The sequence below is a fragment of the Rhinatrema bivittatum genome, chromosome 12, assembly GCF_901001135.1.
Source record: "Rhinatrema bivittatum chromosome 12, aRhiBiv1.1, whole genome shotgun sequence".
Classification (NCBI taxonomy): domain Eukaryota; kingdom Metazoa; phylum Chordata; class Amphibia; order Gymnophiona; family Rhinatrematidae; genus Rhinatrema; species Rhinatrema bivittatum.
Window position 1 is genome coordinate 44,825,248 of NC_042626.1, and position 17,821 is coordinate 44,843,068.

The 17,821-nt window shown below is 48.7% G+C and overlaps 1 protein-coding gene across 6 annotated transcripts in view; it reads left to right on the forward strand.

Moving 5' to 3' along the window:
• Positions 1 to 417: 417 nt before the first annotated feature.
• Positions 418 to 17,821, forward strand: part of DDX25 (DEAD-box helicase 25) — a 70,925-nt gene continuing 53,521 nt past the window's right edge. The window contains exons 1-4 of one of the 6 annotated variants that reach the window (XM_029573920.1): positions 418 to 612; positions 2,799 to 2,856; positions 3,051 to 3,095; positions 16,450 to 16,585. In XM_029573920.1, the coding sequence (XP_029429780.1) occupies positions 532 to 612; positions 2,799 to 2,856; positions 3,051 to 3,095; positions 16,450 to 16,585 (320 nt within the window). In that variant the 5' untranslated portion in view covers positions 418 to 531. Of the gene's footprint in view, positions 613 to 748; positions 770 to 2,798; positions 2,857 to 3,045; positions 3,096 to 16,449; positions 16,586 to 17,821 lie in introns of those variants that run through there. The other 5 variants (XM_029573921.1, XM_029573922.1, XM_029573923.1 and 2 more) reach the window with 5 other exon arrangements.

Here is a 17,821-nt window from a genome sequence, read left to right on the forward strand (position 1 = left end):
ATTCATCATCTAGTGGGCTGTTGAGCCGCGACGACAATAAGGCCACATTCCATTTTAAAGAATGACCTCCTTAGATTGCCTGACGGTGCTGGGCTTTATTTGATGGGCCCGGCCCAGACGGTGAATGAATCGGGGGGAGGCAGTACAGTAATTTTTCGCACAGGACCTGCTCACCTCCCCGTCTAACTGCACTCACCAAACACGCCGTTGGGGGTACCCTATATGCCTTTGGTGGTGGAGGCTTCCATAAAACGGAGAGGGAAGTCAACAGCGAGCCTTTTTTTTTTTTTTTTTTACCTTTCCCATCAGTTGTAGCTGAGACGACGGGGACCTCTCGCTTTCTCTCTATGAGCCGGCAGGGGGCTCAGCCTACGCAGCTGCTCGTTCGTACGCCCCGCCCCGCCCCGCTGACGTTCTTTATTAAATCACAACTAAGGCGAGCCGAGCTCGTCGTGGGAAGCTTAACCGCTGGGCTTCTGACGAGGGCGTTCATTGCGAGCACTGGGGAGCGTTGAGCTCTGAAGCCGAGCCATGGCGGCTGTGTCTTGGCGAGTCAATGCGGGTGGCCGCTTTCGGCCCCGGCAGGAGGCCGGTGACGTTCAGCACAATAAAGTAACACGACTCTTTTTTGGTTCGGCCTCTGCGGTGTTTCGCTGAGGGCTGCACAGCCAGACTTGTCCTGCCGGCGCGCAGGAGGGCGCAGACGTGCACGAGTCCCGTGGGTTGGGGGAGGGGGAGCTCAGACAGGCCTGGGCTCCGTGAAATGCGGGTAGGCAGGGGCGAGATTGGCCTGGGCTTTCTGGGAGGGGAATAAATCAATTGGTGACGCGTCCCCGGGGTACAGGGGGCCAGAGATAAAGAGAAATTTGGGGAGAGGTTTCGGACAGAGAGGAACCTAGTCTGGATCAGGGCGTAAGATTATCTTGGTCTTCAGTATAGCAATACATGGAGAAAGAAATGTGACTAAGTATATATGTGGCGCACATGGGCTGATGCAGTTTTGAAAAAACTGGCGCACGTTATTTTCCTTCTACCCACCACTCTGCTCCACTTTGTCCCTTTAGGTTACTGTCCTTTTCAGCCCAACCCCCGGTTCATGTCTCCTTTTTCTCACTTAATCGCACACTGTTAAGATTGTGCTTTAACTTTCTCTGCCCCCTGAAGATTTCCTATTGCCTTATTTCCCTTGGGTTCTTGGCTTCTCTCCCCATCATGTCCTGCTATGCAGGAATGGAGGGAAGAAAAAAAGAGATGGAGAGGAACTTAAGGGCGGAAGTAGTATCTTCCCCCACCTGGGAGATGGGGGAAGATAGAAATGGGAGGGGTAGGTGGAGAAAAATGTTAAGCCTATCAGAGGAGCAGCAGGGCGAATGCATGATACTGGGAGGAAGAAGTATGGCGGATGATAATTTACCATACTATCTGCACCCCATTTTAAAAATCATAAATTTACTCGTGTGGCAGGCATAGAATCCTTGTGGATTCTTCTTTGTGTGTGACCAGAATTAAAGGCAGAATGGTTGTGTGTCCTGATCTTGTTCAAGCAGGATGCAGTCCAGTTTCTTAATAAATGGGACAGTCCTATTTAAAGTAGAATTTCTGGGAAGTTGGGAAGGAATGGCCTCAACCCTATGTGGGATGTTGGAAAGGCATACAGATGGCCTTTACCTTATGGAGATGTTAGAGAGACTACAGACAAGTTTCAAGCTTAGGAGGGATGGTGTGGAAAGTTATCTAGAAAAGCCCTTGGACTCACTGAAGGGCGAGTTTAACCTTACTTGAGTGCCAGGGAGAAGTGTGTAGCTATGGTAACCTGTAGGCTAGCTGAATGAAAACAAGTGTATTTGATCTGCCTTATTCCAGAATATTGTAATTTGCAGAGTATTAGGCAATCTCTTGCTGCTTGGTACAAATCAGTGACAAAGTGTGCAGCAGAATTCACAGATTTGTAGAAATCAAACAGGGTCCACAATGTGAATGTTTCTCGTGGCCCCTGGAACTGGGCTAAGACTAGCAATTCGTTTGACATAGGCGACCTTTCTTTTCTTTTTTTATTTGTGTTTACCAGCTTGAGCTGGTAATCTAGTGAAAGGCTCTGTAGCACTGATAAAGTTCCTTGAGCCATCCAGTCCCATAGGGGAGGAAGAAGAGGTTCCTAAATAATGATTTGTATTTGGAAATTGGTATAAAGCATATTTTTGTACCCTCATTTTTATTCTGCCTTTTAGTATGGTGGTGATTCTCTGTATTAAATTAACTTTGTTCAACAGTTCCAGCGCTCTCCTCTCCTCCTCGTACTGCAGGAAATTCTGCATGTTGTTCCTTCCATGCATCAGGAATTGTAGAATCATTAAAAAAATCATACATCAGGAATTGTAGAATCATAAAAAATCCCAGCAGAATGAAAGTGTGAATGGAAATCTCTGGGTAAAAGCGAGAGCAACAATTTGTTTACAAACAAAGCTTAGGTTAATCAGCAGCCAAGTTATTTTTGTATGTTAAATAACAGGACATTTTACAGTTAATTTGTTATGGTTTATGTTTTCAAAATAATTGCATAGGTCTTGGCTTTTGTTATGGTCTACTTTATTATGCTCTACTCAATTGTTTCTGATTGGTAGAAAAATGATTGCAACAGTATTTTTGGTATAGTGATGTTTCATGAAAAATATTTATTTTACTTCTATACAAGATGCCCCTTGCATTCCTAATGGAATTAGCTGTTGATATGAGTGCTTCAAATTGTAAGTATTTTAAGAAGAAAAAATCACAAATTTACATTTATTTTTTTTAAACAGCATTTTGATCATTATAATCCTCAGAAGAGCTTTAGAAGCCTATCTTTACAAAAAAAAGGTAAGAATTCAATTCTGTTTTGTATATTTTTTATTCTGTCATAATACAAACAGTCATAACTGCCCTTGAATTTGATAAAAGCCTTTATTCAAGCTTGTTGTTCCAAGAATTAAAGTACAGTACTGTACTTGAAAAAGGAAAAGTTGATATGAATGCTTTTAGTTTAATTTGTGATTTCTCTTCTTTCTTAAAAGATGCACGTGCTAACTACTACGATGATGATGAAGAGGAGGAAACAGGTAGCAGTAAACTTGACATATAAAAGTCACACTTTGATTGTGTACTGAGACATGAGCATGGCATTCTGATAGTATTCTGCCAGTTCAATGGGGTGTGCAGATGTCAACAGCAGAGGCAAAAATCTGAAATGTATTTTTTTTATTTGCTTTAATGGTCATTCCCTGATGTTGCAGAAATATGCCTTTTTTTTCCTATATTAAAAACGGTGTCTTTCCATTTTTGGTGTAGATTTTTTGCAGCTCTATTTTTTTAATTTCATTTCTGTGTGTCAAATTTCTCCTAGGACAAGCAGAATGGTAGTTCTCACACATGGGTGACATCAGATGGAGCCCGGCATGGAAAACGTATGTCAAAGATTCTTGAAACTTTGACTAGTACACAGAGCATGCCCAGTATACCACTATCCTTGCATCCACACGGGGTCCCTCTTCAGGCTCTTCTTTTCTGCGGAGCAGTCTCGTGGTTGTGGAGCTCGTGCACTTTTTTGTGGAAAGCTTTTCCTCTCCGGGACCCTCTCAGTTCCTTCGGGGTTTTTCTTAGTGAGTGGCGCAGTAAGTGTTTTTACCTCCTGTGCGGTCGATTCCCAGCAGTGCCATCTTCCAGTGTTTGCTAGTTATCGACAGCTCGCCGGCCCCTGTTTTCATTATGGTGTCGTCAGGATTTCATTGATGACCCTAGTACCCTCGGACTATGTTCCTCACTGATCCGCATGAGGTGTGTATGCTTTGCCTTGGGGCATCACATGATGTCCGGGGCTGTCGGTTTTGCGACCAGATGAACCCTAAGGGCAGGTGTGCCGCTTCGATAAGATGGAGAAGCTGCTCGGATCCAAAAAGTCTGACCCTTCGACACCGGCATCGAGAGCTTCACCGACAGGATGTAGAGAACCGATGGACACAGATCCCTCAATGTCCACCCCTCCACCGGGGCACCGGGGATTGGCTATCATCGGGCATCCAAATGGCAGCTGAAATTTAATGTGGATAAGTGCAAGGTGATGCATATAGGAAAAAATAACCCATGCTATAGTTACACAATGTTAGGTTCCATATTAGGAGCTACCACCCAAGAAAGAGATCTAGGCGTCATAGTGGATAACACATTGAAATCGTCGGTTCAGTGTGCTGCTGCAGTCAAAAAAAGCAAACAGAATGTTGGGAATTATTAGAAAGGGAATGGTGAATAAAACTGAAAATGTCATAATGCCTCTGTATCGCTCCATGGTGAGACCGCACCTTGAATACTTGAATTCTGATCACCGTATCTCAAAAAAGATATAGTTGCGATGGAGAAAGTACAGAGAAGGGCGACCAAAATGATAAAAGGAATGGAACAGCTCCCCTATGAGGAAAGACTAAAGAGGTTAGGACTTTTCAGCTTGGAGAAGAGACGGCTGAGGAGGGATATGATAGAGGTGTTTAAAATTATGAGAGGTCTAGAACGGGTTAATGTGAATCAGTTATTTTCCTAGCGTGTAGCAGATGGACTCAGGACTAAGGACCAATGGATATAGTGTGCTCCTGATAGCAGTTGGAGACAGAGTCAGATTTCAATCTGACATCAGCACTACATATACCCGTGCACGAGGCTCTGTTCTTCAGTTTTTTTCCATCTCCATAGCAGTTCGGGACTTCACGCACGCTTGCACAGCGTTAGAAAACCAAATTCAAAGAAGAAAGAAAGAGAGAAAATCTTCGAGATCCCTCAGAGATAAGCCTCGGTCCCGGCATGGACTTAGCCCCTGGCGAAGGGAGCAGCTGAGAGACAGCCTCGGTCCGATCGCTGACCCAGCGTGGACTTAGCCCCCTGAAAAGTGAGCGGCTGAGAGGCAGCGGGTGCAAGACCGAGCGCGGCATTGAAGGTATTTCCCTCTCCCCCCGCAGCCGGAGACCGCCCGCAAGAGACCGGGAAGCGCCGAGACAAGGTAAGGTAGAAAACTTTTCTCTAATTCTCTGGTCTCCGAGGCTCAGATAACTGCTCAGATCGTCCCTCTGGCATCTGTCTAATCGGGTTGAGCAGCCCCATTGGGGCTAGACCCCAATCCGGCTCGAGGGTCCTCCCACGTGAAGACCCTCTGGGGGGGGTGCCATTTTGCTTGCGTGGTTGCCGGTGCCATTTCCCCCCCTTAGTCACCGTTTGTCCGCACAACTGAGCCGTGTGCACAGCGACGTGCACAAAGGGGACTGAGCGCACAACTAGGCCCGTGCGCACACCCACGCGTGTATCTTCCGTTCCTAGGCGCACCCAGAACGCATAACCAGGCCTCTTGGCACGCGCATCTGTACAAGATACACGCGCAAATCATGGCCTCGCTGCCCAAGACAGCTAAAGGCCCAGTCCTCTGCCCGGCATGCCACCTGAGAGCGGCACAGCCCGAGGTGACCTTCGCCCTGTGCCTGTTGTGCGAAGAAGCTCAGGGGGAGCCGAGAAAAGGTCCCCCTCAGCCTGTAGAGGACTCCGGATCTACCAGCGAGACTACCCCAGACCTCTCTATTCCCGACTCGGGCCCCCCCCCCTCAGTGGGGGCCCTCGGGGAGCGCCGCTGGACCCAATGCATTCTCAGGCAACTTCACCTGGGTGGAATTCTTCGCGGAACTACAGTCCTACATCCACGCTCAGACAGGACCACCAGCGGCACAACCACAACCTCCGCCAGTGGCCCAGAACCTCCCAGGGCCCTACCGGTCTCCACCAGATGAGCCGCCCCTGGACAAATACCTCCCCTTAGGGGACACAGATGATTCAGAGGAGGAACCAGAACCCCTGGAAGATGGGGAACTCCCTCCAGGAACAGAACCACATCGCACCATGATGCGCTTCTTCCCAAAAGACGAATTATCAGATCTCGTAGCCACGTGTCTGAAGGCATTGGCCATTCCGGACACATGCAACACAGCAGAGTCCAAGGCGAGCCCCTTCCTGGCCGGGCTCCGCCAAATTTCACACAATTTCCCTACGCTACAGGCCGTACAACAGCTGATCGACCTGGAATGGGACGCCCCTTGGACCCCGCGACAAAGGAACTCCTGAGGTTTCCCAAGGTCGACGTCTTGGTCTGTGCCACCACAAAGCACACCACCATACCAGTCGAGGGTGGAGCTTCCCTTAAGAATGCCAGTGACAGACGGCAGGAATCCATCCTCAAGCAGTCTTACGATGTATCAGCTATGACCCTACAGATTGCTGCTTGCTGTGCCATGGTATCACGTGCCTGCCTGGTGATGGCCAGGGACGCAACTACGCCAATCGAGGGCGTAGTTAGACCCGGCAATATCATTCCTCATGGATGCGACCTCAGACCTGGTGCGCACCTCAGCCAGAAGCCTCTCGTCCATAGTGGCAGCCAGAAGACAGCTCTGGCTCCGAAGCTGGTCAGCCGATGCGTCCTCTAAGACGAGGCTCATGAGAATACCCTTTAGAGGATCACTCTTCGGAAGCGACCTGGACCATCTAGCCGACAAATGGGGCGAGTCCCCAGTACCCCATCTACTGGAGGACAGGAACAAGAGGAACCAACGCCCCCCTCCCCGGGCACCCAAGGGCAGAGGATCTCAGCGTTATAGACCATACAAAAACACTTACTAAGCCCCTGCCCCGCCGGCAAGGGGCAGTCCTTTCGGAATAGACACAACAAAAGGGGAGCCGGCTCAGGACCGATCCCCAGCTGCAACACACAATGAGAATCAGCAGACCCATCTACAGGAAGAGATCATAGGGCAGGCTTGCCCTTTTCTACCAAAGATGGGTCGAGATAACGTCAGACAATAGGGTCCTATCCATTATTCGAGAGGGATACTACCTAGACTTCCACAGCATCCCTCCGGACAAGTTTGTGATTTCTCCGTGCCACGACCCCTCCAAGAGGAAGGCATTGGAAACCACACTAATAAAACTACTTGCCCTAAAGGCAATAACACCGGTGCCTCCGCATGAACAAAATTCGGGGCACTATTCCATCTACTTCATCGTGCCCAAGAAAGAGGGAACATTTCGGCCCATACTGGACCTCAAGACCATCAATCGCTACCTGAAGGTACCCCGCTTCTGCATGGAAACCCTGCGGGTAGTTATAAAGGCGGGACAACCTGGAGAATTCATGACCTCCCTGGATCTGTCAGAAGCCTATCTCCACATACCAATCATCGCACCCACCAGCATTTCCTACGCTTCACGATATTGGGCCATCACTACCAGTTTCAGGCCCTACCGTTCGAGCTGGCTACGGCTTCCCGACGTTCACCAAGATCATGGTGGTAGTAGCGGCAGCACTTAGGAAAGAGGGAATCCTTGTACACACATACCTGGATGATTGGCTGATCAGAGCAAAACAAGCTTAATGTACAACACAAAGTTTTTTTTTATATTAATTTGTTACCGCTCCACGATGGCACATGGTTAATTTGTAATCTATACCACTCATATTTTTTCATTATCGTGCCTGTTTTGTAAACCGTTGTGATAGTTATCAATGACGGTATAGAAGAGTTTTTAAATAAATCGCCAGAGGAAAGCCAGCAGGCAACCACCAGTGTCAAGGAACTACTGCAGAACCTCGTGTGGGTCGTCAACACACCCAAGAGCCACCTGCAGCCCTCCCAATGCCTGGAATATGTGGGAGTCCGGTTCGACACCAAAGGGAACAAAGTCACCCTTCCCCCTACAAGGAGAAGGAGGTTGATGGAACAACTATGAGCATTGTTGAATTCCACTCTCCCCATGGCATGGGACTATCTCCAAGTCCTCGGACTCATGGCATCAACCATAGAAAACCATAGAAAACCATAGAAAACTCATGGCATCAACCATAGAAAACCATAGAAAACCATAAAACCATTGTTTTACGTTATGTTATGTTTTACACACTTTGTTAATTGTAAACCGGGTTGATGTGATGCCTGTCATGAAACTCGGTTTAACAAAAACAATAAATAAATTAATTAATTAAATAAATAAATAAATAGAAGTCATCCTGTGGGCAAGGGCCCACATACGGCCCCTACAACACTCCCTACTGTCTCGATGGAACCCGATGTCTCGCAACTACTCTCCTCCCCCCCCCCCCCCCCCCCCCGGCTACCGGTGAAGGTTCGGAACCAACTACAACGGTGGCTACAGGAACACCACCTGAGCGAGGGAACAAGCCTATCCCCACCGGAATGAACCTTGCTCACCACAGACACAAGCCTGTGGGGATGGGGAGCCCACTGCCAGGAGCTAACGGCTCAAGGGCAATGGAACGAAGAAGAGTCGGCATGGAACATAAACCTACTGGAAGCCCGAGCAGTCAGACTAGCCTGTCTACGGTTCAGCCACAGACTCCAGGGCAAATCAGTCAGAGTCATGTCGGACAACGCCACAACAGTGGCTTACATCAACCGCCAGGGGGGAACCAGGAGCCAGCAGGTGTCCTTGGAAATAGAACTCCTAATGATGTGGGCAGAATCAAACTTACAAGGGATATCAGCCGCCCACATCGCAGGAAAAGACAATGTCACGACAGACTACCTCAGCAGAGAGAATCTGGATCCAGGGGAATGGATACTGTCGACAACAGCCTTCCAGCAGCTAGTAAACCACTGGGGAACACCAGCCATGGATCTTCTGGCAACCGGGTCCAACACCCAGGTTCCCAAGTTGTTCAGCCAAAGACAGGAACCGATGTCCCAGGGAATCAATGCCCTCGTCCAGACCTGGCCTCAGGAGGATCTTCTGTACACCTTCCCTCCATAGCCACTACTGGGCGGAATCATCGCAAGATAGAACACCACAGAGGGCTGGTACTTCTAGTGGCCCCAAACTGGCCAAGAAGGCCGTGGATATGCGAAGACATCTGGCGGGAAACCCTCTACGCCTACCTCCACACAGGGATCTACTCCAGCAAGGACTGATCCTCCACGAAAACCCGAGATTCTCGCTTACGGTATGGCCATTGAGAGGTCTCGCTTGAAAAAGAGTGGATACTGAGGTCCAGTGATTGACACACTGCTCCAAGTGCGCAAGTTCTCCACCTCCTTAACATACATACGAGTATGGAGAATATTCGAAGTCTGGTGCGAGGACCACGACACCCTTCCACAGACTGGTGGCAGGATGGAAAAATCCCTGAAAGGCTGAGAGAACAGAATGGATAAGAGAAGAGGGAAACTTGGCAATCAAAGGGAAAGGTTGAGAAAACGTGGAAATGAAAATAATAAGGGCTAAAGTAATGAAAATAAGATAATTAAAAGAATAAAGAAAACAAAAAAAAATTGAAGGATCAATAAAGAAACAAAGGAAGAAGAAGATAATAGAATATCAAGAAATTCTAAGATTTGAAAATATTGCATTAAAAATAATTATTACATTACAGGATAAACTAGCAGACCAGGAGTTAATAAGCAGTGGATAAGGGGAGGAGTATTTTGCTTGGTTCTTGGGCTCCTGTGTATTGGCTTGGTATATATGATACAGAAATTTTATGTGATAACTTGGAATTTCTTAATTTCTACATTATAATTTGTAAAGCTCAAGTAACCATACTGATGCTGGAGAAAAATGGAATATACATTCTTCCCCTCCCCGACTGTTCTGCTTCAGCCTCCCTAAACAAACAGCCTAATGTTGACATGAGAAAGCAAGTTTCTCATATTAAGAAACTGTAGGATAGCAAGTTTAAATGAATAAATCTATCTATATAAAAGGCTTGTCAGTCACACTGTTGTCTGTCTGTGGCCACTAGGCCACACACACACATACAGGTTCTTCTCTTAATTTGTTAATACAGTAAAAGAATCTTTATATTTTCCGCTTTGAACATTTACATCATTTATGAATAAACAAGCAATGCTAGGTACTTTTTGCTAATGTGTTCTGTCTGCAAAGCTCTGTCTCCAGCTACCACACACAGCTTCTCCCACATGTACACAGGCTCCACTTGTGCGCTTAGACACACAAACATACAGAGTTGTATTCAGGCACTGCCAGACCCTTTCTTCAGTCTCTGCAGAATGGGCTCCGCGTTGGCCCTCTTCTTTTATGGCTGCCATGGGATGGGAACTGTGGCGCCCATCCTGCAGATCTCTTCTGGTGTTGGGTAGTCCTGATTGTGTGAGCCTGAGCCCCAAGTAGGTGGGCTGTGAACTGGTTCCTAACAGGTCAGTTCCCTCAATGGAAGACAGTGAATAGTGAAAGCCCAGGGGTCTACTGTAACCGGTACTTTTTAATGTTCTATAACAATCGCTATTTCCTAGCATGTAGCAGATGGATTCAGGACCAATGTGTATAGTGTGATCCTGATTGCAGTTGGAGACGGAATCAGATTTCAATCTGATGTCAGCCCTAGTACATATACCCCTGCAGGAAGCTCTGCTGTTCAGTATTTCTCCGTCTCCATAGCAGTTCAGGACTCTATCCACGCTTGCACAGCGTTAGAGTATTCTCGCCAAAGAAATCTAAAACAAAGAAGAAATCTTACCTCTGCAGACAAGCCCCGCTCTCCTGCGGTGATACCTACTGGTCCCTCCCCCAGTTGAGAATTCCTGAGGTGATTTCCGCGATTCCTCAGAGGTAGGCCTCGGTCCGGCAGCCGGTTCCCGGCATGGACTTAGCCCCCGGCAATGGATGTAGCTGAGAGGCAGCAGGTGCAACTTCGAGCGAGGTGGTGAAGGTACTTTCCCCTCTCCCCCCGCAGCCGGAGGCCGCCCAGAATGAGACCGGGAAACGCTGAGACAAGGTAAGGTAGAAAACTTCTTAAAAGTCTCCGAGGCTCGAATAGCTGCACAGATTGCCAGCCGGCATCGGTGCTACCGGGTTGATCAGCCCTATCCGGGCTAGACCCCAGTCCGATACGCGGGTCCTCCCACATGGAGACCCTCCGAGATGGTCACCATATTGCTCACGTGGTCGCTGTCGCCATTTTCACTTGATCGCCACCCTGTCCGCCGATTTGAGCCGTGCGCACAAAATCACTTGTGCGGACACTGGCGCGTGCATAAGTACCGTGCGCTCAGCGACCCGCACAAGGATGCCGAGCGCACAGCCACACGCTCAACTGTGCCGGGTGCATAAGTAAACCCTGGGCGAACAGCAGCATGCGCATTTTATTGAGCGCGCATCCGACCTACACGCACAACTTCGGCGCACCCGGAGTGCATAACTCAGCCTCCTGGCATTCACTTGAATGCACAAACTGGAGTTTTCTGCAAGCCTATGTGCACAAACCATGGCACCACCGGACAAGAAGCTCAAGGCTCAGGGCCTCTGCCCAGTATGCCACATTAGAGCTGCGCAGCACGAAGAGGCCACAGCCCTGTGTTTACAGTGCGAGGAGGCTCTGGGTGAGCCAGGCCAAGGTCCTCTCCAGCCGGCACTGGGATCCGGATCTACCGACATTACACCAGATCTGGCTACCCCCAGCGGGAGCCTCCCTCAAACAGGGCTCCCTGGGGACGCAGCACCTCTCAACTTAGACCCAGCATCTTTCTCCTGGGTAGAATTCTTCAAAAGCCTACATACCTTTGTCCACATGCAGCCAGCGCCCCTGATGTCACAACCACAGTCTCCCCCAGAGGACCCTAACATCCCGGGACCCTCTAAACCCAGAGAAGTGCCCGTCCCGCCTCAAAGCCCCAACATTGGGGACATGGACACCCTAGAGGGAAGGGGAAATCCCTCCAGGAACGGAACCTTACCAAACCATGAGGTGGTTCTTCGCCAAAGACGAGCTATCAGACCTCGTGGCTCATAGCCTGAAAGAGCTCGCCATCTCAGGCATGAGTGCCACAGGGGAACCGAAGACAAACCCCGTCCTCGAGGGACTCCATCAGGCCTCCCGCCATTTCCCTTTGCTGCAAGCCGTTCAACAGCTGATTGGCCTGGAATGGGAGGCTCCAGAGGCCACATTCAAGGAGGGGACGGACCCTGGCAGCCCTGTAACCCTTGGACCCCGCTGCCAAAGATCTCCTGGCGTTCCCCAAAGTGGATGCCATGGTCTGCGTGGTCTCAAAGCGCACTACCATCCCAGTCGAGGGAGGAGCGGCACTCAAGGATGCCCAGGATATACATCTGGAATCCATCCTCAAACAGTCATTCGACGTATCAGCTATGTCACTACAGATCGTGGCCTGCTGTGCCGTGGTGACACGCGCCTGCATATCAAAGACCAGGAGCGCCACGACACCCATCGAAGTACTAGAACCAGCAATATAATTCCTCACGGATGCGACCTCTGATCTGGTGCGCACCGCAGCCAGAGGCGTTTCGTCCGTTGTGGCAGCCAGAAAGCAACTCTGCCTGCGAAGCTGGTCAGCTGACACGACGTCTAAGACGAGACTCACAAGAGTGCCTTTTAAGGGAACCCTCCTGTTTGGAAGAGAACTGGAGAAGTTAGCTGACAAATGGGGCGAATTCCCAGTACCGCAGCTACTGGAGGACAAGAACAAGAGAAGCCAGTGACCCTCCCCCCGAATATCCAAGGACAGGGGATCACAGCGCTTAAAACCATACAAAAGTACATATCAAGCATCTCACCCCGCAGGCAGGGGCCAGTCCTTTCAGAACAAACACAGCAAAAGGGGAACCTGCGTGGGTCCAAGCCCCAGCTGCACCCCGCAATGAAGATCAGTCGACCCATCCACAGGAAGAAGCCGTAGGGGGCAGACTTGCCCTATTCTACCAAAGATGAGTCGAGATAACTTTCGGACATGTGGGTCCTAACCATCATTCGAGAGGGATATTATCTGGACTTCCACAACATTCCTCCGGACAAATCTGTGAAATCTCCCTGCCACGACCCTTCCAAGAGTGCGGCAGTGGAAACCACACTGACCAAATTGCTCGACTTAAAGGCTATAACGCCGGTGCCTATGCATCGACAAAATACTGGGCACTATTCCATCTATTTTATCGTTCCCAAGAAAGAGGGTACGTTCCGGTCCATCCTGGACCTCAAGTCTGTCAACCACCACCTGAGGGTACCTCGCTTCCACATGGAAACCCTACGCTCGGTCATAAGGGCGATACAGCTGGGAGAATTTCTCACATCCTTGGATCTGTCAGAAGCCTACTTGCACATCCCGGTCCATCACTAACATCAGCGTTTTTTACGCTTCGTGATTCTGGACCACCACTACCCTTCGGGCTAGCCACAGCACCCCGAATGTTCACCAAAATCATGGTTGTAGTGGCGGCGACATTGAGGAAAGAAGGAATCCTCGTACACCCATATCTGGACGATTGGCTGATCAGGGCAAAGTCCCCAGAGGAAAGTCATTAGGCGACCACCAGAGTCAAAACTCTACTGGAGAACCTCGGGTGGGTGGTCAACACAAACAAGAGCTGTCTGCAGCCCTCCCAATCTCTAGAATACCTGGGAGTCTGGTTTGACACCAGACAAGACAAGGTCATTTTGACTCCTCCAAGGAGAACAAAACTGATGAACCAATTGCGAAACCTGTTAAGCAGTCTTCGCCCTAAGGTGTGGGACTACCTCCCAAGTCCTCTGTCTCATGACATCCATACTGGAAGTGGTTCCATGGGTAAGAGCTCACATGCGACCCCTACAGCGTTCCCTTCTGTCACGATGGAATCCGATGTCCCAGAACTACTTCGTTTGCTTCCAGCTCCCGGAGGAAGTTCGAACCCAGCTACAATGGTGGCTACAAGAAGACCATCTGAGCAAGGAAGTAAGGCTATCCCCACTGACCTGGATCCTGCTTACCACGGATGTGAGCCTATGAGGGTGGGGAGCCCACTGCCAGGAACTGACTGCCCAGGGGCAATGGGACAAGGAAGAGTCGGGATGGAACTTCAAGCATGGGCAGTCAGGCAAGCCTGCCTACGCTTCAGTCACAGACTCCGGGGTGAATTGGTCAGAGTCATGTCGGACAACGCCACAACAATGGCCTACATCAACTGCCAGGGAGGAACCAGAAGCCAACAGGTGTCCCTGGAAATAGAACCCCTAATGGCATGGGCGGAATCAAACCTACAAGAGATCTCAGCTGCCCACATTGCGGGAAAAGACAATGTCACTGCGGGTTACCTCAGCAGAGAAAGCCTAGACCCAGGGGAATGGAGGCTGTTAGCCACAGCCTTCCAGTTGATGGTAAACCTTGGGGAGCACCAGCCATGGACCTCCTGGCAACCCGGTCCAACGCCCAAGTTCCCAACTTCTTCAGTCACAGACGGGAACCACAATCCCAAGGGATCGATGCCCTCGTCCAGGCCTGGCCACAGGAAATCCTGCTATATGCCTTCCCTCCGTGGCCGCTACTGGGCGGGATCAGCTGAAAGATAGAACAACACAGGGGACTAGTACTTCTAGTGGCCCCGGACTGGCCAAGAAGGCCGTGGTACGCAGACATGCAAAGACTACTGATAGGGAGCCCTCTCCCTCTACCTCCACACCGGGATCTGCTCCAACAAAGCTCGATCCTCCACGAAGACCCAACTCTATTCTCTCTTATGGTCTGGCCATTGAGAGGACACGCCTGAAGAAGAGCTGATACTCAGGGGCGGTGATTGACACTCTGCTCCGAGCATGCAAGTTTTCTACATCTCTAACCTACATATGATTATGGAGAATATTCAAAGCCTGGTGTGAAGACCGTGAAATACTCCTGCAGACAGTCAAAATCCCCATGATCCTGAGATTCCTGCAGAACGGCTTACAGAAGGGGTTGTCTCTCAACTCCATCAAGGTGTAGGTGGCCGTGTTATCCTGCTACAGAGCCAAGGTGGAGGGCAGCAGCCTAGCCTCTCACCCGGATGTCTCCCGCTTCCTGAATGGGGTCAAACAGATCCAACCACCTTTGAAGTGGCCCAATCTTTATGGAATCTCAATCTAGTCCTAGACTTCCTAGCAAGAGCCTCCTTCAGACCCACCTGCGGTCTGTCCCTCCGACTACTAACATTGAAGACTGCATTTCTAGTGGCAGTCTGTTTGGCCCGTCGCATCTCCGAGCTTCAAGCACTGTCCTGTCGAGAACCGTTCCTCAGGTTCACACTGGGATCCATACAGCTGCGCACGGTCCCCTCCTTCCTCCCAAAAGTGGTTTCTCACTTCCATCTAAAGCAAACCATCTCGCTGCCATCGCCAGACGAGCATAAGGACTCGGAAGAATCTTGCCACCTTCGCCATCTTAAAGTCAGCAGACTCCTAGTCCGATACCTGGAAAGGTCGGAATCCGTACGGAAGACGGATTCGTCCTTCACTGTGGGAAGAAACAAGGGGAAGCGGCCTCACGGGCAACCATAGCCCGCTGGATCAAAGAAGTTATCAAGGCGGCCTACATAGATGCAGGCAAGCCTCCACCTCTACAAGTCAAGGCCTATTCCACTAGAGCCCAGGCAGTGTCCTGGGCGGAAACAAAGATGCTGTCACCCGCTGAGATCTGTCTGGCGGCGACATGGTCCTCCATTCACACCTTCTCCAGGTTCTAGTGCCTGGATGTTCAGGTTCGGGAGGACACAACATTTGCAAGGGTAGTACTAAGTGGGCCACGGGCAGCCTCCCACCCAGTTCGGGAGTAGTTTTTGTACATCCCATTGGTCCTGAGTCCATCTGCTACACGCTAGGAAATGGAGAAATTACTTACCTGATAATTTTGTTTTCCTTAGTGTAGACAGATGGACTCAGCATCCCGCCCACGGCTGCCGACAAACACGGAAACCTCGGGTAGCAATCCCCGAGAGCAAGACAAACACGGGTAAGCTAAGCTTCTCTCTAAGACACCCATACCTACTGGGTGTTGGCGTTTTTCAGTTGAGTGCACTGGCGGTCTCCAGCTATAACCACATCAACCAGTTCAAGTTAATCACGTTAACCAAGTTATTCAAGTTATTCAGTCACGCATATATCCACAATTGCTTTTCGAAGAGAATACTGAAGAGCAGAGCTTCCTGCAGGGATATATGTACTAGGGCTGACGTCAGATTGAAATCTGACTCCGTCTCTAAATGCTATCGGGGCACACTATACCCATTGGTTCTGAGTCCATCTGTCTACACTAAGGAAAATGAAATTATCAGGTAAGTAATTTCTCCATTTATTGCTCTCTAGAGTTGGGCAACAAGAGACATGTAACATACCGTCAGTGTAGTTTATGGCGAGGTTCCCTAAGTTTCTATATGCTTGCTATTAATTAAAATAAAACTATTTATAACATTTTCACTTTTATACAATTTTATAATGTATAGCTGTTATGCACCAGACAATCCGAGCAATGCCAGGCAGTTTTCGCTAGTAAATACATAAATCTATTGAACTGTTGCTTGATTATTTGGGTTTATTTTGTATGTTCTTTTGAATACTGCTAACTTGTAGGATAAATAACTTTTTTTTTTCCTTCTCCCCCTCAAATTATGCTTTCTTAGTAGACTTGGCCACCAGTTCTCTTTTGAATAAATTGATTCGGAAATCCCTGATAGAATCCAGTTACAATGTTGAAGTTTTGCAGAAGGACCCCAGCTCTCCGCTCTATTCAGTGAAATCCTTTGAGGAGCTCCGGCTGTGAGTACTTGGAACATGGCTTATGTTTTCTTAGCAACTGTGAAAACTGACAGGACTGGCTTTTGGGATTGTATAGGGTGCCATTGTCAGCCTGGCATGCAAGCCAGCTTGTTGGCTTTCCAGTTTTTTTTCTGCATGTTTTCTGTTTTTAATGTTATGAATTTGGTGAGGTGTCCATCTGTGTCCTGCCTGTGACTGAGGTGAAGGTTTCCATTGAGTGTAGTGTCTGTGTAGGGATTTATAGCAGTTCAGGTTTTTTGTTTTTTTTTTGTTTTCCAGTTAGGTGGTGTATTGTTGCTCTTCTGTCGCCTGTTATATTTGCAAAGCTGCCTTTTTACAGTAGGTTGTTGCTGTTTGAGTCCTGGAAGTTAGTGCTGTTATGACATGGCAGGTTTGTTGTGTTGGTTCTGAGTGATTTCTGTAGGGTTTCATTTATTTCACAAAGTGCCTGTTAATAAAGGGAGTTTTGTGTTGCTGTTACTGAGTTGACATTGGAGTTTAAAATTTTTTGGTGGTTTGAATTGTATGGGAAACCTCCTAGTTCCCCTTTGCAACCAGATTATATTTATAAAACTGAAGGTGAAAGGTTTATATTGAAGGTCTGCCCCATCCTGTACAGACCTTACTGAGGGTGGGCCAAAACTTGTCACTGGTATTGAGGGAAGGAAAGGTTATGTAGGTATCTCTCCAGGGGAAGGTGGGGACATAGCAAGCATGATGCAGAAGTGAAAACTATATAATTCATGGTCAGGCAAGGTGCACATTTTTTCATATAGTTAGCCTAGAGCTGGCCTTGACCAATGGCACAGATGAATGGTGCCACTGCATGGTTCATCATATTGTATTATTAGGTGAAAAGTGATGTGCTGTATGTATGCCAATGAGGATTCTATATTTCATTGCAAGTACTGGTTATGTTTTAGTGGCCTTCCTATTAAAAGGAGTCATAGTCGTTGCTCAAGGGTGACACCAAGTGTCTGAATTCACGGCCTTTAATTGTAGGGTTTTGGAAGGATCCATAGTGCATAGCCTTGGCCCAAGACTATCAGTGCACTGACCAAACTTGATATGTTGGGGAGAGGATGGAGGGAATATAAAAAAGGGGAAAACTCCCTGGGAAGTAGCAAATGAAATCTTTATTATGCCATATCCCAGTCCTGGTTCCAATTAAAGTTGGAAGTACAAAGGCGTACTGCCAGGTCAACAAAGAGGAAAAAAAGTTACTTATTTACTCAC